General features: G+C 36.5%; 2 protein-coding genes across 4 annotated transcripts in view; both read left to right on the top strand.

Annotated features, from left to right (window-relative positions):
- LOC139982818 (uncharacterized) overlaps positions 1 to 8520 on the top strand; it is a 66467-nt gene extending 57947 nt beyond the window's left edge. Inside the window, exon 30 of the mRNA XM_071995927.1 lies at positions 3074 to 8520. Coding sequence (XP_071852028.1) covers positions 3074 to 3151 — 78 coding nt within the window. The 3' untranslated portion in view covers positions 3152 to 8520. The remainder of the gene's footprint in view (positions 1 to 3073) is intronic.
- Positions 8521 to 12083: 3563 nt separating this feature from the next.
- LOC139982824 (uncharacterized) overlaps positions 12084 to 23268 on the top strand; it is a 220871-nt gene continuing 209686 nt past the window's right edge. The window contains exons 1-3 of one of the 3 annotated variants that reach the window (XM_071995967.1): positions 12084 to 12613; positions 15505 to 15837; positions 22664 to 22924. In XM_071995967.1, the coding sequence (XP_071852068.1) occupies positions 12517 to 12613; positions 15505 to 15837; positions 22664 to 22924 (691 nt within the window). In that variant the 5' untranslated portion in view covers positions 12084 to 12516. The remainder of the gene's footprint in view (positions 12614 to 15504; positions 15838 to 22663; positions 22925 to 23268) is intronic. The other 2 variants (XM_071995958.1, XM_071995950.1) reach the window with 2 other exon arrangements.

Genomic DNA, 23268 nt, shown 5'->3' on the forward strand with positions numbered 1-23268 from the left:
ACCCATCCTTAGCTACAGGGTTAATAGGTCCTGCTAGGTCTGTGTGAACCAACTCTAGGGGTGTGGTGGCCTTAGCATCTAGTTTTCTACTCCTACTGTTTACAAATTTTCCTTGAGTGCATGTGTCACAATCAAATGTTGACTTATCAACTTCACCTTTAATTTTCATACCTTTGACTACATCTTGTAATTTAAGAATATCTTCAAAATTACAGTGTCCTAAAATTTCATGCCATGTATGAACATCATATACAGCGTTAACTCTGTCACCTACTATTTCTTCGTCCACAACGTTCAGGTAGTACAATCTTCCTTGTTCTTTAATGTTGAACGTAGTACCATCTTTGTGGGTAAGTATGTTGCATCCTTGCTTGAAGGTCACTGTGGCTCCATTGTTGGTGGCAGCTTTAACAGAAAACATGTCCTGTGGGTAGGAAGGGATATACAGTGCCGCTTCCAGCATAGATTCCACATTCTTGCCTTCTGTACTTAGCAAGGTAACTTGGGCGTTTCCACGTTTTAGCGCTACATTATTTTCTCTTGTCCCATCAGCTAGCTCCATGTAGTGGTTTTCTGGATGGAATGTATTGTCAAAAGAAACAAATTTTGATAGATCTGTGATTATATGTGATGTAGCTCCACAATCTACCATTAAGGTTCCTGGCCCTCCTCTTTGACGTATGTTGCTTGTATTGTTGCCAGCCTTGAATGAGAATGTGTGATCTTCTTCTCTAGTTTCGGTCTGTTCCGCTGTTTGCTTTGCCTTGTCCTTGCGATTATGTCTTCTGCAAGTTTCATCACTGTGTGTGGAACTGTTATGGTAATTACACCATCTTGGCAATTTGGTTTGAGACTTGTTACTTGTTTGAAGCTTATACGGGCACAATCTAGCAATATGTCCCTCATTTCCACACTGATAACATGTAAGTCTCCCTTTAATTCTTCTACTTCCAGTGGGTACTGTACCTGTACTTCCTGCCTTCATGACGTTGTCAGATTTGTCATGCGACTCGACTCGGAATTTCTCAGTCTCCTCAAAACTTCTCAATTTGCTTTTGAATTTGGTAAAAGTAATCTCATCGTTGCTCTGTGTGATGTGAATAGCAAAGGGTTTGAAAGAGTCTGGCAATCCTTTTAAAATCATTGCTATCAATAACCCATCACTTAGGATCTCTTTTGCATTACGTAGGGCTGTAATGGCTTTTTCTGCCCTAATTATGTAATCAGTAATGCTCTCGTTTGGTCCTTTCTTGAGAGAGGTTAGCTCAGTGTACAGCGTAATGATACGGGGCTTTCCCTGGTTCGAGTAATGTTCTCTCAGTATCTTTAGGGCTTTCCTTCCATCATCGGCAGCATCTCTCATTACCAACGACAGGCTTTTATCATCTAAAAACTGTATCAGTTCAGCATAGCATTCTTCGTTCTTACCTACGACATCATTAACGTTAGGCTGTCCACTGCCAGCCTCACCTTCGGGCGGTACGTTTAGACCTAGTATGGTATCTTTCAGTTTCATCATACGTAGATGTCCGAGAAATTTCGTTTCCCACAATTCGTATTCATTTTCGTCCCCGTTGAAGCAAAGTCTCTGCCATCGACTTCCTGGATCACGCCTGGGCCCATAACCTGTTGGATCTGCCATCGTTGTATTGAAAGTGCGGTGATTTTAATGGCTTTAGAAGCGACATAAGAGACAACATTTCTACGAGGGAATGGTGTAACGAACTCGTGTGTATTTACAACGTTAATAAGCATGACAAAAACACGTGACTTGGGAGCACACAACTAACAATATCTTCTTGTGATTACTGCAATTACTTGGTTACAGTTACGGTGTTGTCACTGTCATTTTGACATTGCAGAAATACAGTCAAAACAAATCTTTCACCATGGTGCACTTTCCTTATTTGATCTTTCGTGTCTTAACGTGTGGTGTCTAAATCATATTAAAAAATCTACCAATCAAAAACTGTGAACAATTTTCAATCTACAACATTTTCTTAAAATCCTTCATGGTAAATCAAAAATTTTTGAATGAATCTACAAGGCTACTTCAACTACTAGCTCTAATAAAAGCTAACGCGCAACAATTAATACATGTAACACCTTGTAGCAGTGTGATGATAAGTATCCAAGAGCTTTCTGTAGAAGGACATTCTAGGCTAGGCTAGGCTCTAGTCTAGCACGATAGCCTACACATAGTTTGCAAACTGAAACTAAACTACACCGCAATTGACGTAATTCACTCGATCAGACATCCGATAAATGTAAACAGGCCAGAAATGAATTTTATAAACAAGTTTGAAAAAATGACAAAAACTTTGGCAATCGTAAAAGATTATTAACCTACAAATGTCCGATTATGTGCAATGATCAAACATTGCTAGGACTGAATGTTGCACTGCAACAAGCATATAACTGACAAGCAAACACATGAATCTATCCAGAGCAAGTGTTTGTCGATTTTAACAAAGCACAGTGCTAGCTAGCTGGTCACTGGGGTCGATGAACTGTCTATAAACTTACTGATGAAATACAATACTGTATATTTGAGCATAGGCTAAACCTTCTAGGCTAGGCTTTAGTGTTGTTTTTGATAGGTTAGGTTTTTTCCAAAAGCAGATTATGTGTAGTGCTAGCCTGTGGTCGAGTAATCGCAACTTATGTTTTGAGGGCGATTACCAAACTTCCAAAGTGTATTCACGACTACTGGCAATTAATTGATTACGAATATCAGCACTAGACCCTTCCTATCGTTTTTTCCTATTCTTTGGTAAGAAAAAGTAAAAGTTATCGACTTTCTATTGTATACCATTCATTGTTTATGGTGCTATATATGTACATACATATGTAATTTATGATGAGTTATTGCTGTCAACAGTAGCACAGTGTGCTCGATACAATGAGTAAAAGGTAGTGTGTTACCTGATGATCACTCCAGTAAGCATGAAACTAAGTTGTAACCTCATGGTTCGTGTACATCACTGTAATATACATATATCTGTATTTTCATCACCCTGCTTCAAATTTTAGATAAAACTTAAGCCTTCTATTTTTCTGTTTGTCATTACAGGAAGATTATTTCCTGTGCTACCAAATTATCCAATCAGTTGCAAGTAAAGAAGAGAACTATGAAAATCTGAAGTATTAGAGTTCTAGATGGTCTTTATGTACCACCAAGTCCCACTTTGACCCTGCCCCTCTCCTTTTCCCATGCCCCAGAGTGACCTCTATCTCTGTTGCAGTGTTCGTTATGGATGGTATCTTCCCAACCAAGATGTCCCAATTAACCAATAGAATAAAAATGATACTATAAGGACAACATGTTGGAACTGGAGGTTAACCAGATATAGAATGGATCCAGATGTCAAAGGTTCCTTCACCATAAAATTTGAAGAAATTCATAGTGGAGGCACTGAAATCAGTTTCAACAGTCTGCATCAGCATGTAACAGTATTTGTGTTTGTCTCTTTCTTGTTTTTATACCCGTTTTTAATCTGCAAACAATATTGCAATCTGCAAACAAATTAATCTGCAAACAAATTAATCTGCAACCAAAATCTGCAAACATTAATCTGCAAACAAATTAATCTGCAAACAATATTGTGTTTCATTTTAAATGTGGTATTAGGGGATTAACACTTTCACCAGCCTGCTGTAAATGCTTGTCCTTTACTTTCAGTGACAGTAGACATAGACTCATATAGTAAGGTGTGGAAGATAGGAGTAGCCTAGTCTTTCTTCCTATAGTCTTTCAATTACGTAATAGAAACAAATTTGTTAATTGTACCTGTCTGTTAACATGTACATATGAGTGACAATAGACACATATGTAGCAAGGCAAGTTGTTGAAAAAAGAGTAGTCTTTCAATACTGTCTTTTATTTAATTAATAAATAAAAAAAAAATGTGTTAAATATAGGCTGTGTGTTAACATGTACATATGAGTGACAGTAGACACACACTTATGTATCAAGGCAAGGTGTTGAAAATAAGAGTAGTCTTTCTCTATTGTCTTTCAATTAATTAATAGAAGTAAAATGTGTATTAGCTGTCTGTTAGCATGTATATATGAGTGACAGTAGACACACTCTAATGAAGCAAGGCTAGGTGTTCAAAATAAGAGTAGTCTTTCAATTGTTTATTAGAAGAAATACAAATTTACTAATCGTTGCTTTCTTTTAACATCTACATAGGTAGAGTAGTCCCTCCATTCTTTCCATTTCTTTAATAGTGATAATATAACAACTAGTATTATTGAATGTAGCTGCCAAAATCAAGGCATACATGTAGCCAAAGTTATATGGAAAAGGGTGCACTTAAATAACTTGATTGCATAACATGATTGAGTATTCACTTTAAATACTACATCACATCTTGAGTGATACCACCATTAGAATTTCTACTTTATCATCTTCAAATTGATATCAAACTGGCTACAATTGGTCAAACTGCTGAAGCTGTGGCTTACATGTGGGAGCACTTTCTAAGTGTATAACAGAACAAAACTTAGCAAACAGAAAAGTCCCCATACAGGGTAATTGTTCATTCAGTCAAATCAGTTGAGAAGTTAACAGCCTTGCATAGCGTTGTAAAAAAAACAGGTTGAGCAGGAGAGGGGAGGAGAATGTTATGAATTGCAACATTTGGAGTATTTGTGATCAACTAAAACATCAAGTTGCATGACATTGTTCCCTTCTGATACACCATTGTTTAGATTAGTCTGTTGCAATGGTCATATAGAATAATTTGCGCAAGTGCGTCATTTTCTTGGTTGCATGGCCAGAGTAGGAGCACAGGATACATTTGAGTGATAGTAGCCAATCACTCATCTAGCAAGAAGTTGTGGAATTTGTGGGAATCTCTAGTCTTTCAAATATTTTTAAGAGAAGTTAAGAGAACTAATAGTTGTCTAATAGTTAAAACATGTAGTATTGTCAATTGTAGCTGCTAAGTGGTAATAACATGGGATGAATGCAACAGTTAGTCACAGTTCCTTGACTAGTTCCTTTCAAGTAAATGTTATTTTTAGACTACTTCCTTCGAATTGTATTACAAGGTATCATACCATGACAGTCTGCATGTGAAGTAACCAGGTCAATTTGTCTCACATTGCCATCACTCTGAAGACATAATTTAATTCCAATTGAATGCTGTCTTCATTTCGTTTTCTTTTATCTGTTTTCTATATTGTTATTACATTTGCATTTTGTAAGCAAAAGTTTGAATTTGCAATGGTCTAAAACTAAAGTTCAATTTGTATACAGTATTTACTCTCGCTTTTCTGGGCTGTTTTCTTATCATCCTTGCATCATAATGATGATAATATCACAAATGACTATCTCAACAGCAGGTCACCTAGTTGTGAAAATGGTACTTATTCTATGAGGTTTCATACTTTCATTGCGCCCCAACAAGTTATCCCACATGAATATATTTCTGTGAATCTCCATGCAAGCAGCTTAGGGTTTTCATCACCTGGAAGAAAGACGTGATATGAATTTGAATGATAATGTTATCCTTATATTTTTTCTTTTCTGTTTGTCTACTTTTGCTTTCCTTTTTGGAAGTAAAAGTTTTAATTTGAAATGATTTTATGGAATTGCAGCTGCCAAATTGTATTTTTCCACCAGAGTATATTTTGCTTTAAAAAGGTTTTTTTGTTTCTCCTTTTGTAATACATCTTGCACCAAAATGGTAATATTGTGAATGACTACAAGAAGCAAGTAATATTTGACGTGAAAATTTTACTTTTAGAGATTATGGCCTGCCAAGAATGAAACTTTTCTTGCAATGTGAGAGGAGGCGGCCTGTGAAGCAATTCAAGCCAGTAGCCTGGTTCTTTATCACTGTACTGTGAAGAAAAATGTTCTACGGGTTCAAATGTTAATGTTTTCTCATTACTTTGCTTTGTTTTGTTGTTTTTCTTCCTTTTTTTCTTTCTCTTCTCATTTTTCCAAGTGAAAGTTTAATTTGAATGATTTGTTTTGAATTACAGTTGCCAAGTTTACAATTTCAAGTATAGTCTATTTTTTATCACATGTTTTGTTTTTACTTGTGCCTTGCATCGGAATGGTAATATCATTAATCAAGTCAACAAGTCATACAAGTTGTGGAAATGTTGTTTTACTGATTATTGGTAACCAAGAAATTATATTTTTACCAATTTTATCTTACATGAGTGGTTCTCACGGAATCCAGAAACTTTCTTTTCTTCAAATAGCAGTTTGGTGCAATGATATCGATTCACACCCATTCAGCATTTCCTTTCAACTGACTTCTTTATTATTTCTATTATTCTATTATTTCAGATTAGATTTATATTTATATCCTCTATCATTTGCGCTTTTCTGTCTTCCTTAAAATAAAAAATAAAAATGCAATGCTGTTGAAATGCAGGTAAAAGGGGAAATTCCTTTCAACTTTAATCTTTTATCATTACAAATGTATTATTTTCACTTTCATCAGAAATCTAAGTATAACTTACGAGTGAATACTTCTTATCATAAACAGGCTTAAATCGTTCCTTCTTTTATGTTACACTTTTAATGAACGGCTTTGAAGTGCAACTTAGGCACAATAATTTAATGAATTTGGTTTCTGATAATTAGAATAATAATTTTCAAATCATTGTTCTACATCAGTTGCTTATTTATGCACAGGTTTTATGAAGTTATTGTTAAGTTTGTCGTAAGAACTAGTTAAGAACAATTATCTAATAGACACTACCATTTACACTTTCATTTCTGATCCGTTATTCACACATAATTTTGACAATTTCTGAGAGAGATATCAGTGCTAAAAAATTAACCACAGATCTCATACACAAAATAAAAAAATCAAAATCGGTTGGAAATCGCAGTCGGCAGAAACTGCGCGCAGAATATTTCTAATAAAACGCCATTTCTATTCCTTGTAAGTACCATTGCTATGAACACGGAACCGCTTTAAAATATACACTGACTAAAATCGAGGTCTCACTGGCAATTGCCTGAATTACAACACACCAGTTACTGGACAGCAGTTATGGGATAACAAGCAGTACAAAATGAGCTAATATGTTACATGGAATAAGATATCCAGCAATGTGTCACATGATAATATACTGTAACAAGTAAATATTAAACTATTATGAAATAATTATCTCCTAAATTATTAAATTAGAACGTTCCTTGTGTTGCAGCTTGTAGAGTTGTGGTAATACATTTTATATTTTTATCTTGGGTACGCATTCAGAAATAAATGGTATGAATAAACAGTTTCTATCTTTCCATTTTTATGAATTAAGAGTACCAAAAGGTCCGCCCCTCCCCATCCCCTACCTCTGATTCTTCTGATCCCCTTTCAGCATAAATGCATCACATGAAGACATTCTATCGCACACTCCTCTTGCCATTACATATTGCCACTTTTCATTTCCAGATGCGGTTCACTGAACCACGGCCCTCAGTGTCTAGGGATTTTTCCGTTTTTTGTGGGTTTCATTTTCCGAAAAAAGGAAACAATCAAGTTTCAACAGTGCGCTCATAATTAACTCGTCCAAACAATTCTCTTAGCCAATACCTTGACTACTGCGGCAGATTTTTGATCCTCAATTCAAGCATAATTGTGCTAATTTCTGACAGCGAAATCTGCGCTAAATATTCGAAGCCATAAGAAAAATCGTAATTCGTTTTGAAAATTGCAGTCGGAAGAAGTTGCTCGCGGACTGATGCTTCCAAAACGCGTGAAGGAGCCCTGCTCGAATGCTTCTGAACTGGGCGTCTGAAACACTAGCTACATCACTAATTATGTCATGATACTCATTTTGTTTCCATTGACCACACCAGACAACTTTTTACTATTAACTGACTACAATTGGCATTGAGTGTTGATCATGATGATGAATGAGTCTTGCATAGACTTTCTTTTATGTTTGATAAAGGTGCATCCGGACTCACAAACCAAATTCTTACCCATAACTGACTCATTATTTTCTTCATTGTTGTGCGAGGGAAGGAATAGTAGAGGCTATTGTCTTTAGTTACAGAAAGTTTGACGTATACCAAATATTCGAGAAACTTCCTTTCTCAGAGGGTTGTGAACGAATGGAATGACTTGCCAGTTGTCCTTTCTAAAAGTGTCAAATAGGATATGAGATTTCGGTGTTAAGATTTTTCAAAGGGCCATAGATGGGGACTATATGTCTTGATTGATCCTTTCTTAAATAAAAGTTTACTTATTTACTCAGTGAGCAGACAGAAGCGACCTCGTTCCTACCGAAAGAATTGGAAACATAACACTTTCAAATGTTTACAGCGATTCTGAACTGTCAGCAGTCGGGAATGATATCGAAATGAATGGAGGTAAATCTGTTTTTACCTCCATGGAATGATGTAATCAAATTTGAGATCAGAATTAATCTGTCAATATTTCTTCTTAGGTTCGAGTTCATTTGTTTGGTTATTTGTTTAATTTATTCCTCTTCTTTTATGGTGGTCCCGCGTAAATATATGTGTGTCTACGCACGTTGGATACTGTTTGTTTTGCTTTTTTTTCTGTTTTCGCTTTGTTGGCCTTTTGGTTTCTATGACAACAGAACCCTATGCAGTCATGATGGCGTGTGTGTAACGCCTTGCTTGTAAATACGATATCTCGAGAAGACTTACATTGATGAATCTCATACTTGACAAATAGACCCACCATATTGAGTAACATAACCTTATTGCTTTTAGTGGAGGTCAAACGGCATCTGAGATCACCAGAGTTCAAGTATTGAAATCTTTGTAAGCAAGTCTTGTGCTTATAATGACATAGTGTAATTGTACATCAAAATATTGTTTCAGTTTATTTTATCAGTGCAAATTCTAATGAATCAGCAAAAGTCTAGTGTCAGGAAGGAATCGAAACCTCAATGAATTTTCCTTGCAGGTTCTTGGGTTTTTTTGTTTTTTTTTTGCTCTCGTTTCGTTGTTTCACACAAACACAGTAGACTGGAAAGCTATAAAATAGTGAATGCCCGTTCTGTATTTCCGCATTTTGAGACACGGGATTTCAATAGAAATCGATGGTATAGTACAAAAGCTTACAATATATGTGACGAAAAATAATATAGAAACGAAATAAAACAAAGTTAGTAAAGTTATAATCTAAGAAGGAGGGTTTGATTTCAAAAACCAAACCAAAAGATAATTACCGCAAAACAAGCCAAAAACCGACAAAGAAAAACAAAGCAAAAAAATAATAATCAATACCAATTGATGATAATTACAGCAAAAAGGCAATGGAAACCATCAGCAAGTCAAAATAGCAACTTCAATACTTATAACAATCAATGCCAAATTTCCAAATTAGGTTGGGTGGTTCGGGAGGTGCATAAATGAAAGGAGACCCAAATATAGTTGGTAACTTCCCCAGAAACACCAGGCAGTACAGGCAGAGATGTATACACGTTTTTTTAGGTTAATTCGATTATATTCTCCACCTAATTTTCCAAGCACATCTCTTCAACAAATTATAGCGATCACAGTACAAAATCAAAGAAAAATCGTAATGAAGGATAAGTAATACAAACAGACTAATTCATTCGCTGTTTGTACGCATTGCGTCAATACAGCAAAACGAACGCACTGCGTCAATAACGCAAAACGAACGCACTACGTCAATAACGTAAACGAACATCCTTTAACCTAGAATACGGTAACACAGGCTAGTACATAAGAATATATCCTCTACTAATATGAAGACTATAGTTTCTAGAAGTTATACGATGATCTGTAAATGGGATGTGTGTAAAGTTACACCAGCCTAGCCCTCAAATATGTTTCGTTAATTAAAGCTTCGATTCTAGTGAATTCGTCGAAAAGAATAATTGATGCCAGATAATTTGTTAAAGGAACTTGCAAGTTATTCCTATAAGATAAAGAAATGCTTAGAAAACGAGACCTGTCAAGCTACTGTCACAGTGATAATTTCTATGGGCTTTGTTACGTTAGTTACACAACGTTAACACTCTTAAAATAAGATAGACATTACGATAGTCACGTCAAATACATTTATCAATTATTTACGTACAGTTAATTTTCAAAGGACTTACGGAAAATAAGTTATATTGGCTTTAGTGTCAGACTCTTTCTGGTGACCCTCGGTTGACGTGTGTTCTCTATGCTTTCTTAAGTAGCTGTACACGTGCTAAATTCTTTCTTATGTTATACATGTGTGAAAATAACGAAAAATGTTCTCTTATGAGACAAATAACTTGATTGGTTGTGCCTCTCTCATCACGCGAGCTTTCGTGATAGAAAACAAACGCCTCTGTGATTGGCTATTTTACTGAGACAGCTGTATTACTATTATGGACTCTGTGGACTTCCGCTGTATTTGAGAGAAAATGCAAAACATTTATACAAGCGCCAAATTGTTTGCAAGAAAAGCCACCAGCGGGGTAACAACACCACCTGACAACACAGGGTGAATTTATGTAACAGTATATAGACAATAGTGGTGACATTAAATTAGGTCTCAAAGTGTTGAAGATTGAATTGCACGCTGATAGCAGAGGGTACATATCGTATTACAGCTTCTATTACATTTGTATAGCATACTAAAATGATATATACACTGTGGTAAACCTAATTGCTACACAAAAGGAGAGATTCATGTAGCAGTTAAGATTGTTTGTGCACATTATCTCAGTAATGTTGTTACTAGTTAAAAAACTTTACAAATATAACGGAATTCCTAACGTTAACAAAATTACTTATAAAATCCCTGTAAAGTCAGAATGCGACGTTTGTATACATCAGTTACAGTTGGCAGTCCTCTCAGAGTTTAAATCCGAAGTTTTCTCTTATTATTGCTGTTGTAGGTGTTGTACCAAAATTAATGTTTCCATTGACTTAATAAATTTGTTATTTTTACGGTAGAAACAACTTTGCTCCTGTTAGAACTACTACACATTTTTGACGAGCTGCTTACAGATGCTGGCTTTGAAAGACTGTGATACAAAATATATAACCGTCATCAACAATGCTGCTAGCCCGTCTGAGAATCCGATTGAAATAGCTGAACGATTCGAGTGTAACTTTACCGGTTTACCAACAGGAATATGAAACTACATGTTTAGTCACCCCACCACTGATAACCCATCTTTTCCTATGTACCACTCATCCGAATCATGGAGCAAATTCGCACAAAAGCGAAAGATGCGATAAATAAATGACAGTCAGAGTGCAGTAGAGCAGATATCCACGAGAATAAAACTATTAATGGTTAAAGAAAGGATTCAATTATATACTTAAGAATTACTAGCAAACTTGACTCATTGTCGAATTCATCTCTCAAAATTCTACACCATTATCCGTTGCTTGTGCTTTGACTTTTAGGAACACACACTTTAAATTTCTTCATCTCATCGCCTCTAGACTAGACACAGGATAGGCGTCTGCTAACTTCATAAACAGACAGTATCAGACGATGTAAAATATCACTGACCAGAATTTCTTTGGCCAATAATAAGTACCTTTTAAATGGATTAATTAAGATTATATTAAGTATGTCAACTGTGTTGTAACCAACTTAACAAGATAAAATGATTTACACCTCATAACGGCGCTAGTTTATATTTAAACGCTTTTGTTTATAGAAACTACTGTTTCCTTCCAAAGCATCCACACATTAAATTGTAGTTCAGTTGACCGACCCTCTTAGCATCCTCCAGGGGTTCTTTTCCGACATCATGTTGGCACACATTGCCATAGACGACGCCCGGTCAATACCATTACATGTAGGGATGAGGAATGTTCACTACAACATTGAGTTCCTGGCAGCCTACATGTTATTTCAATATTTTTCAAATTTTTAACTTACCTACAAGTACAGTGGAAATATCACAAATTCTAATTATAGTCGATCAACGCACGGAATACAACATGGGGTCTTATGTAACGTGGCTGTTGTAACTCGTATAATAGCTGCTTGAATCCACTTCCTTACAGCGACTGCGACTTTCGCTGCAATTAGCAAATTGTAGCACCCAGTTGTTTGTGGTGTGGTACGGTACAGTTCACCTAACCATGGAGCTATATATAAACAGACCTAACTTAGGAACAGTACTTCGGTTCCGTAATGGTTATGATCAAGTCGTTTGTTAAGTAATTACCTGAAAACAAGTAGACGCGAAATGGTAACAGTCAAATACAATTCGAAAGGATTGAATTACTGAAAGATTTGTAACGAGATTATACTGGACCAGTGACTGGTAGAATATTATGAAGCTTTGCAGACCTAGCATAGGCTAACTTTTGACGTTTGTCTAACCCTGTTCGAAACTAGGCCTATGCTACTTAGCCTACAGCAGGCATACTGTCAGCCATAGCCGAAAGTATTGTGAAGAAGCCTATATCCTAGTCGTATGGTTCCATTCACGGAAGTAGCCCGGACAATTCAATAAGATTTCTAGTAGCTATCCAAGTCTAAGCCTTGCTAATTGTAACAAAGATAAGGCCATTTTACATTACAGGAGAAGCAACTTACCAAAATGTTCCACAGGACACTTCTCGGATTGACTCTGATCTGTTTCATGTTAGTATCGGTACACTATTCTGGAGCTCAAACTGGAACATGTGGACGAAAAGGTAAGTGCTACTGCTGAAAGTGAGAGTAGGCTGTGTGAAAGGAGATAGAAAGACCTATATAGCTTATAGGCCTTGCCCCCTTCCCCCCCCCACCCACCACGGATAAGTTAGTGACTGGATGCTAACTAATTAGGGCAGGCTGACTAATGTAGTAAGGCCCGAACTATATAACTTCATTAGCCTATTCTTATGGCCTATTTGCCTCAGTAGATTCATTCCCCCTTCCATCCCTGTAGCCGTAGGCTACTGCCATTTAAGCTATAGCCTATAGCAGAAAATGTTTCCATGGGGAATAGTGTTCGACCGATTATATGATAATCGGTTTAACAGATTACTGATTAGTTCCTGTGACAATTGGCCGATGCCAATTACCAATTACTGATTATTTCATTATATTTGTGGAACTGGCCTAAAGAATGATTTGGTGTTATGCATGATTACCAACTTGTAGGCCAATACAATCAAAGATTAATGGAGCAAGTAAAGAACACTGTAATACATGCATGGGGCGCTGTACGTTTAAAACGAGGAGTCGCAATATTGCAATCCCGCCACAACATAGGTAATTACAGTGCTGTACAGGCTACAGAAGAGGAAAAATAGTAGCCATTGGCTATGGAATGAAAAAAGAAGAAGAATGGACAGCTTTTACAACTGTTATTATAACCATTATCAGTGTTGCAACTCACACGTAAATAAAGTTAAAAGTATATCGCACGGAAATAAAATATTCGTTATTTCAATAGCTGATATCGAAAGTTCGAAATATATAATCTGATATGAAAATAATGTGTAAAAGTAAGTTGACCTGACGTTTCGATTCTAGCAGGATCGAAACAATTGAAAAATTATCACAGTAGCTTAGGTAGGAACTAGAGTGTAGACTCTTCAGGGCAAATTTTCACTGGTAGTCCAATAGTCTGATGATGATGATCAAATGTCTGTTCGTACAACCAAAATCAGCTATGCATGGATGCACATCAAACTCAGATTGCATGTAAAATATGCCCAAATTTTAAAATTATGAATTGCTGTCACCCCCAAAGCTGGTGTTTTGATCACCAACCTACTGTACACATCTCTCCTTTAAGTGTATATTGAATAGTAACAGACCGGTCATTGTTAGATTTTGGACCAAATTTGCTGTTCAGACAACCAAAAGACCTAATTGGTCAAGGGACTACAGAAAAAAAACCTTTAAAATTTTGCAGCTGATCCTTTGGAGAGAATTTGCCATAACAGGCCATGTGTACAATTAAAAAGAGATCCCATGAAAATTCCATACAGTACGTAGGTCAACCAAAAAGCTACAAGTTTTAAAAATTTCTTTTGCATTCTTAATCGTGCAACCAATTGTTACTAAACAAATTAAAGTTGTCAGTACAACACATGTGAGGTGTTGATCACCTACCGATTCCAGTGATATTTCAGTGGGGCAAGACTTACAGTAATTAACAGCAAAAGGTTACTAGCCTTAGTCTTAATAGATCTTAGTATACTGTTATCTACAACAAGAATTGCAAACATTTTGAGGGATTTCATTGTCTGGGCACAGTCACAAGAAGCATTAACTTTAATATCTGGTTGACAGTATGCCTATGTACAGTACTCTGTTCAACTTCCTGTGGATGGTATTAACTTATCCGTAATTGACAGGAATTATCAAATTAATACCAGCCAATTGCGTTTCAAGTTAAATATTATCATATCATTTTGCTTTCTGTCATCGCTATAAGAGCCCTCCCCCCCCCCCCAAAAAAACCCCTCCTTTTGTCACAAACACTACCCAATGCGATAACCCTGCTACCATGCTTGTTATATCATGTGTGTGTTAATAACTTTCTTCCATTGTAATGTCTACAATCCAAAATTAATTGATATTGTTACTTGGAAGCTGCAGCATGATGTATTATAATTTCAACATCTCATGTGTGAACTGACAGACTGATCGGTCATTAGAATAGGCCTAATGGAAATATTTTTTCCAATGACTACAGATTTTAGCTGATCAATGCTAATAAAATTGATGGACTATGGTTCTGGACAGACAGTTTTGTAGTGGCTGAATGATTGAAGCCTAAGTCAATGAAACTGATGGGTACATATACAAAGTCATTTGAATCATATTAAATCATAGTATATAAATCATAGACAACTGTACTGTTGTAAGAATAGTCCAGACCAAAATGAGAACTACAGACAAAATCATTGAAAGGACAAAAACTGAACCCAATTATCAAAGTCCCATTGCTACAATACAGCATTTTTATTTTTAAGGTTATCTGAATTCAAGTTGGTTTTGCAATACAAATTTTAATTATACAGAAATACATTGGCTATTGTAGCCAAAGTGTGACTGATAAATTTATGTACTGTAATCAGTATGAGAATAGAGCACACATGGTTATCAGCTAAGAGTATAGCACTTGACTTTCACCAAGCGCATAGCTAGGGGGGCAGCGATGGGGCGGTCAACTACCCCCCTCCCCAAATGTGAGAAGAGAAAAAGGGGGACCATGAGCCAGGAGAATATGGAGAACAACAAAGAGAGATATCACACAAAGTTTTAGAATTGTGGACATATCCCCTGCACCCCCCCTCCCACTCACACTATTTGCCCTCTCAGCCCCCCCCCCCCCCCTCCCCAGATGGAAAAGTCTGGTTACGCCACTGTCTAAATCATAAAATACAATTTTGCAAGCTTATGTTACATATGCATGACAAATTTACAAGCTAAGCATTATGCTTAGTATACATGGAAGAAAAAGTAAAACGAAAAACTGGGAGCAATTGCCAAGGTCTAGTCTTAGAAAATTCTGTGTTAAGATGAACCTGATAATAGAGATATCTGCGATTTATATTTCATCATTATACTATTGTTATATTTTCAGATAAGGTTCAGATGACTGTGATGTCATTCAAGTCAAAAGATGCTGGATCTGTTTCTACTCCGCCTCTTCCTCACTTTGAGTGTTATCTTGGAGCAGGAGATGATGATGCATCTGTGACTTCAATTAGAGCTTATAACACAAGAATTGGTATCAATGGTCATCCTGTCTCCACAGTGGGTGGTACCATGATCCCAGACCTTCCTGCAGACACAGCTGGATATTCCTTTTCCATTACTCCTGTTGATGGCAATGCATTTGGTGTTTTCAATTGTACAGCAATGAAGGCTGATAGAGAGGATACTACCATCATGACTATCTTCCTGCATGCTAATGGTGAGTTTACTTAATTCAGCTCAAATACACAAAATCTGTTCAAATATTGACTATGTTTTTGTAACAGTGAATTTGTTTCTATCCTCTGTACAAGCAATGATTATACAACCTATTAAAACAATTAAGTCTAAAGTAAACACCACAGCAAGATCACACTCATATAGAATCATAGCTAATTTGTGGAGTGCAGAAGCAATGCATTGATGGAATCAGTGAAAAAGTGTAAGTCAAAATTAGTTTCCATGAATAAAGTAGCAGTGACCTAAAGAAGGTACTAAACTATAGAGAAATATGGAAATCCATTATGCATGGACAATTTAGCCAAATCGTTTTTCAACTGGGGTTACCCAAGTTCAGATGCATGGTCAATGAACTTTTTAGTAACTGTCTAGTAGTGCGAATTGTGCAGAATTTGTACATTGGTAAACAATTTGCAATGAACACACTGCATACAGTAGATATAATCTATGACAGAGTCTCAGAGAGTTGCCATGGACTCTTTGAATGTCAAATGTAGAACTGTGTCACTTTTCAGGTGGTGAAACAAAATAAGTTTATTAAACAATTATGCATGTAAACATTGTACAATGTGTGTATGACATTTCATTAAATGGGTGCATTAATCATAAATCAGGCAACTGAAGTCTGATAGCCACAGAAGTAGCAGAAGCAGATAGAATGTGTTCAATAAGGTTTTGAAATATACTTGCAATATCAACAACAAATGCTTTGTTTGGAGTAACAAGAGTTTATTATTTTACATATCAGATTTCACATGCAATACAAATTTTGCTGACACAAGCCTTTTTGCTGACACAAACACTTTATCATCCTTCAAACTCACTTACATTTTGGAATGTATACTTCTATATTTCCTGTACACCTTTATATTCACACCTTTAACAATTCAACACCATAAATGTGCAATCTTGACATTACCCCCCCCCCCCCCATATTGAAGAATTTGGATGTCTTTTCAAGTCAATCAACATATTTTTATTCTGCAGATTTCCAATATTGTTTAATGAATCTAAATGATCAACCCCAATAGTAAAACTCGAGGGGCTTTTGCAGAATTTTCGCAGGGATGTGGGTCGGATAAGAACAAAATTGCACCGAGTGATAACAGTATCACAGGTGTATGGGCTAGACTGTTTCTCATGGGGGTTGGATTAGGGCGGGGGAAGGTACTTACAGTGATTTTCAAGCTCAAATATACCAGTCAGAAAGAGGAATTATTTTTTAACACTGTAATGCAAGTATCACTGGACTGGAAAGTGATGGGGGTTATGAGCCGAAAGCCTCTGGAAGTTGGAGATTTTGAAGATAACCCTATCATTACTTTGCATAGAAATTTGCGAGCACAAAAAAACGCATCTCGTAAACAGAAAGAAAGACTTAGGCTAGTTGTAAAGATTTGGGGTTCAGAATTTGTATAACTTCAAGTGTGTGTTTATAGTGTGAGGAGGCCGGTTGGGGGGGGGGGTGATTCAAATTTTGCTTACTGATTTAGGTAGGGCCTGAATCTTTACAAGGTGGGGTCCTGCCTGCACTGGGTTCATTGAAGCAGACAATCACAAGAACCAACTGGGAAAATGGATTTAGGAGGATAAGATTAAAATTGGTGGAATATCCCCCCTCCCCCCACCTCCCCCCTAGCTCCCCCCCATGCACCTCTCGCCACATTAAGATCTTCCATCATACAGCAATAAAATCTTAGAAAGAGGAATCACTGAAATTTGTTCTTGTCTTTAAGCAAATTATTGAGGTACTGAAACTACCCCTTAGTAGTATCACTTAGTATCACTTAGTATCACTTCAGGATTTTTTTCTCCGTTTCATGCAAGTTCAGCAATTCAACTTTTTATTTGGTCAAGCAATTATACCCAGGACGAAAGTGGTCTAAACAATATTTAGCACTCATCGTATACAAGTATGTCATTATACATCAATCAAATGACAATTTTGATGGAAATAAGTTTTTAGGGACTTTCATACAAAACTTAAACGGGTTTAAATTGATCATGATGAGAAAATCGGTATTTGCAAATATTTTGTTAGTCATGACATGCTTTAATTATTTTAATTTCTGCCTCGAGAGATCCTAGAAGGATGCTATGCAGTAGTACAGTACAGCAAGGAAACATATTACCCAAAATTTGTGCACATGGCTTCGTTTCAGTTGTATTTTGACAGCAGGCGCGTAGCCAGGAATTTGCCAAGGGAGGGGCGGAACTGTAGATTCGGCATTGCAAACTATCTAAGCGTAGCGCCACCATGGTTGGCGCGAAGCGTACAAGAAAATTTTGGCTGTAAATGCCTCTCAGATCGCCGGAAATTGCACTTCCCATGCCTTGTTAGTTGTATCTTAGCATTTTCTCTTTTGAAAATACTAGCAATATCATAAAAACCTTTAAAAAAAATTGTAAAAATTTTGCTCAAGGGGGGGGCGGCTGCCCCCTTCGACCCCCCCTCTCCCCTTGGCTACGCGCCTGTTTGACAGTGTGTCATTTATTCTGTTCATTAACATTAATGTCAAGAATATAGAACAACTAAAATGGCCTAGTTACAGTCTTTTGGGTGTTTCATCAAACCCTGCAAAAATATATGTAATCAGTATGTGAATACTGAAAATATTTTCTGCTCCCAGTTGATGTCCATATATACAGTAGACAAGATTTTTTATCTTGGTTTAATGCTTAGTTGCAACAGGGTTTTTGTGCATTGTGCATTTGGGAGTATTCTGAGTTAATCCATGCGAGCTTCTTGCAAGGTTTGAGATCTTGTGAAATCTTGAATAAAACAAGTTGCCTATTGCCCCTCAGGTAATAGCCAACAATTGATACCTTTAACCAATCATTTAGAAAATATTGAAAATTGGGATTAATCACAATTGTATCTTAAAAAGTAATTTATCCAGAATATGAAGAATATTTCACAAACATAGGATGCCATATATGATCACAATGAAAGTGTCCATAGTTTCTTTCAGTAGCGAGGTTGCTACAAAAGTGACATTTAAGTGAGCCACATTGATAACTAACTGCTACTGTTTGGCTATGCAAAGTACAAGCTTGCCTATTTGTCATATTTGCACAGCAATTACAGTAGTTCCTCTTCCTTGTACCACAAATAGTCCACAAATTATAAAGTAATTGCAGTGGCTGCTAATTATACAACTTATATTCTTGCTTATTGGAAAGACATCTGTCAAAGCTCATCTGAGCGTTCTAAACAAGTGTCCGCAGTAGTACAGTACATGTATGTCATGTCTTGTACAGAGTCAATACAACCATTGACAGAGATGAACCCTGAATATTTCTGCTTGTTCTCTTTACTTTCTCCCTTTATTTCCAAAAGATGCAATTCTGAATCCAAAGGTATCAATATCTCCTTTTTTTGGTTCCTTGCTTTAGCAAAAGGAACCTATGTAGTCAAGTTGGCGTGTGTGCGTTAATTTGCTTTTCTATCTGACCGAGGACTTGAACAAAAGAATTCCAGGTCCACGGTTGTGATTTCTAAAGAACTCATATCCTTGGAAGAAATATATTGTATGGGGTATTGTTAAGGTTAGGGTACGTGGATTTGAACAATGGAAAATACAATGGGGTCCTCGCTCTGAATGTAATACAAACATGTGTGTCTCTGTGTGTGAGTGTCTGTGTGTCTGTGTGTGCATCTATGACACTTGCTTGGGTACGCGCTATCTCAATAAGGGAAAGTTGGATTGAGGCCAAACTTGGACTATAGATCAGCCATATGGAGGTGTGCCCTATTGTTTTTGGTGCCCACAAAGGTCACCAAAGGTCAGTTATGGTCCAAAAAACGAAAATATTAAAACTGCAATAACTGTGCCAATGTGCGGCAAGGTTGATATTTTGGGACAATTTGTGAACTGGTTAGGGGAACATTTTGAAACTGAACATTCATGTGATCCAATGTCACCAATTTCAATTAATGATAAAAATCTAGTATCTTTGCGATAACTTGAGAATGAATTGTCTGTTAGGGTTGGGAGTTGCTTCAATGTAATCCAATTGTCGACCCGCATCTGGGTAGCCATTGACCTCTGGTGACCTTTAAGTGTTTTGGGGATTTTTACAGTTTCGATGCTATTTTCAGATGTCAAAGGTACCTTCTGATCATAAATGCCAATAGGTTGACCCTGTGTGACCTCCATGTGCGAAGTAACATGGGGTCAAAGTTTTCGGTCGGATGGCTGTACAGACTTGCGGTGTTGTTTTTTGGAATCAGGAGATCAAACTACATCTGAAACCAAGGTCAAAAGGTCAAAGGTCACATTAGAAAATATGTGCTTATTTTGGGAGGAAACAGGCGAAAATGAAAATGTTTGGTTTTCATGCTAGATTTGTATATCAAAGGTACCTTCCGATCAAAAATGTCAATTGGTTGACAACCGGGTGAGCTTTGTGTGTGAAGTAACACAAGGTCAAAGTTAATTTACAGACATTTAATGCAATAACTCCCAGTGCCAAGGTGTGATACGTGGGACAAGTTGCAAATGGTAAAGGGGAATATTTTTAAACTTATTGGTCATGTGATCCGAGGTCATCAAAGGTCAATTAATGCTAAAAACTAGTATTTTGGGGGGAGAAAATGGGCAAAGAAAAAAATGTTGGAATTTTTATAGTTTTGATGCTATATTCACGTCTCACTGATCAAAACTGTCAATGGGTTGACCTAGGGTGACCTTTGCGTGTTAAGTTATATGAGGTCAAAGTTAATTTTCAGACATTTAGTACAAAAACTCCCAGTGCCAAGGTGTGACAAGTTGATATTTTGGGACAACTTGCAAATGGTATTGGCATATTTTCAAACTTAACGGTCATGTGATCCGAGGTCACCAAAGGTCAATTAATGATAAAAAACTAGTATCTTTGCGATAACTTGAGAACGAATTGTTGGTTAGGGTTGGGAGTTGCTTCAACGTAATCCAATTGTCGACCCGCATCTGGGTAACCCTTGACCTCAATTTGACCTCTGGCGACCTTTAAGTGTTTTGGGGATTTTTACAGTTTCGATGCTATTTTCAGATATTAAAGGTACCTTCTGATCATAAATGTCAATAGGTTGACCCCCGTGTGACCTTCGTGTGTGGAGTTATACAAGGTCAAAGTTAATTTTCAGACATTTAATGCAATTACTCCCAGTGTCAAGGAGTGACACGGTTGATATTTTGGGACAAGTTGCGAATGGTATAGGGGTACATTTTCAAACTTTTAACAGTCATGTGATCCGAGGTCATCAAAGGTCAATTAATGTTAAAAAACTAGTATTTTGGGAGGAGAAAATGGGCAAAGAAAAAACTGTTTGAATTTTTATAGTTTTGATGGTATATTCACGTCTCACCGATCAAAAACGTCATAGGGTTGACCCCAGGTGACCTTTGTGTGTGAAGTTATATGACGTCATACTGTAGTTAATTTTCAGACATTTAGTGCAAGGTGTGACACGTTTGATATTTTGGGACAAGTTGCAAATGATAAAGGGGAATATTTTCAAACTTAACGGTCATGTGGTCCGAAGTCACCAAAGGTCAATTAATGTTAAAAACTAGTATTTTGGGGGGAGAAATGGGCAAAGAAAAAATGTTTGAATTTTTACAGTTTTGATGCTCTAGGTGGTCTCACCGATCAAATATGTAAATTGGTTGACCCCCTGGTGACCTTTGTGAAGTTATGTATACAAGTTCAAAGTTAATTATCATATCTGTTGACCTGCTTGTAGGTGACCTTATATTTCTTACATTTTCGACGCCATATTCAGATCTCAAAAATCCGATCACAATTTGTGATCACAAAAGTGTTGGCTATAGTGTTGGTTACTTTATGGGTACATGTAGGACCACAATTACTTGGACTATTTTAGCCCAATCTTGCTTGATAATGTGTATTGTCATATACCCTACGCAAGGAACCACAGTGCCCTTGAGCTCTTGTTCAAACAAGCCGTAGAAATTGAGGGCTTCTGAAATTAAATTAATGTCCAATCAAAGGAAACCTGTAAGTCACTGCAGACAGAAATAATGATAGCTTTTACTATGAAGGGCATAATGTAGTGTTCAAATTTTGTGTACCAGTTTTGAAGGCTCTGAATCTTGTTATTGATACAAGTTTCCTGTGTACAAAGACTGCACATACACCTTTGAACTTGTGTAGCAATTTGACTCAAAATTTTACTTAGTATTTGTACTGCGATACTGGATCAATTATTCCCTGTTATGATAAGAAGATAATCATCATAAAAAACATTCTGATTGCCATATGTTGTCAATTCATTTGTGGATATTTTTTGCAATTGTGTAAAGTATTTTTAACACATTCTACATTAGAACAAACCTTTTATTTTATTTTGCTTCAAATTTCTTATTTTAATTTTTATTGTTAGTGGGCAACTTCTTTTTTCTTTTTGTTGAAGACACAATATATATGCGTGGTTCACTAACATCCCTAATTTTGATGCACCCTAGTTATTGAATAGTAGAACTATGGACCCTCACATCATGCACATAGAAAATATTTGGAAAATACAGGGAAAGTTTTTATGACTATGGGTATTATTATAATTTTGTTCTGATAAATCTGAACACCCCAAAACCCTAGAGGGTTTAATTCTCATTTAGCTTTGTTTGGTTTGCTGCCAATTTCATGATGAATACTGTTTGTACAGTAAACATGAAATGGTCAACTTGCATTGGAACTTATATGTGATAACATGAATAGCAAATAAATGTTAACAAACAAAGAAATGTTAAAAAAGTAAAGTATGCACAGTATGTGAATCGTCAAATCTTTCATATTTACAGCTTATGTTGTTCCAGCCAATAGACAGTTTACTCAGACTGTTAATGCAGGAGAGACTGGTATCCTGATAGACATGGAGTGGTTTGATATGGAGGATTACAATTGGAGAATCAATGCTTCACAGATTTTAAAAGATAGGAATGGAGACAATGATTTCATCATAAACAGAGAAGCTGCTACTGTTGATAATGGTCTCTATGAGTGTCATATTAACAGTCGAAGAAATGAAGCTCGCCATGGATTGAATAGATTGATTGTCCGTGGTAAGAATAATATACTTCCTATACTTACTGTATTGAGTACATGAGTGGTGGTAAAATGTTTTAATTCCACCCAGCTACAGTGAATCAGTAGTAACTAATTTATTCATTGCAGCTCTGTATTGATCTGAAAAGCCAATCCACTTGGTTCCGCTAGCATTTTGGAAGGTATAATCTGGTCTCGACAATGTTGCATGAAGATTATAGGAAGTTGTAATATAACGTTAATGAATGAAAGTTAGATGGAGTCTTTTTTCTTACCTCATCCCTTAATTGTATCAATGTATCTTAGGAGTATGAAATTTTGTAGATGTATGTCAGTTGATACTGTTGTGGCTATTTCAGTT

The sequence above is a fragment of the Apostichopus japonicus genome, chromosome 2 (assembly GCF_037975245.1).
Source record: "Apostichopus japonicus isolate 1M-3 chromosome 2, ASM3797524v1, whole genome shotgun sequence".
Lineage (NCBI taxonomy): Eukaryota > Metazoa > Echinodermata > Holothuroidea > Aspidochirotida > Stichopodidae > Apostichopus > Apostichopus japonicus.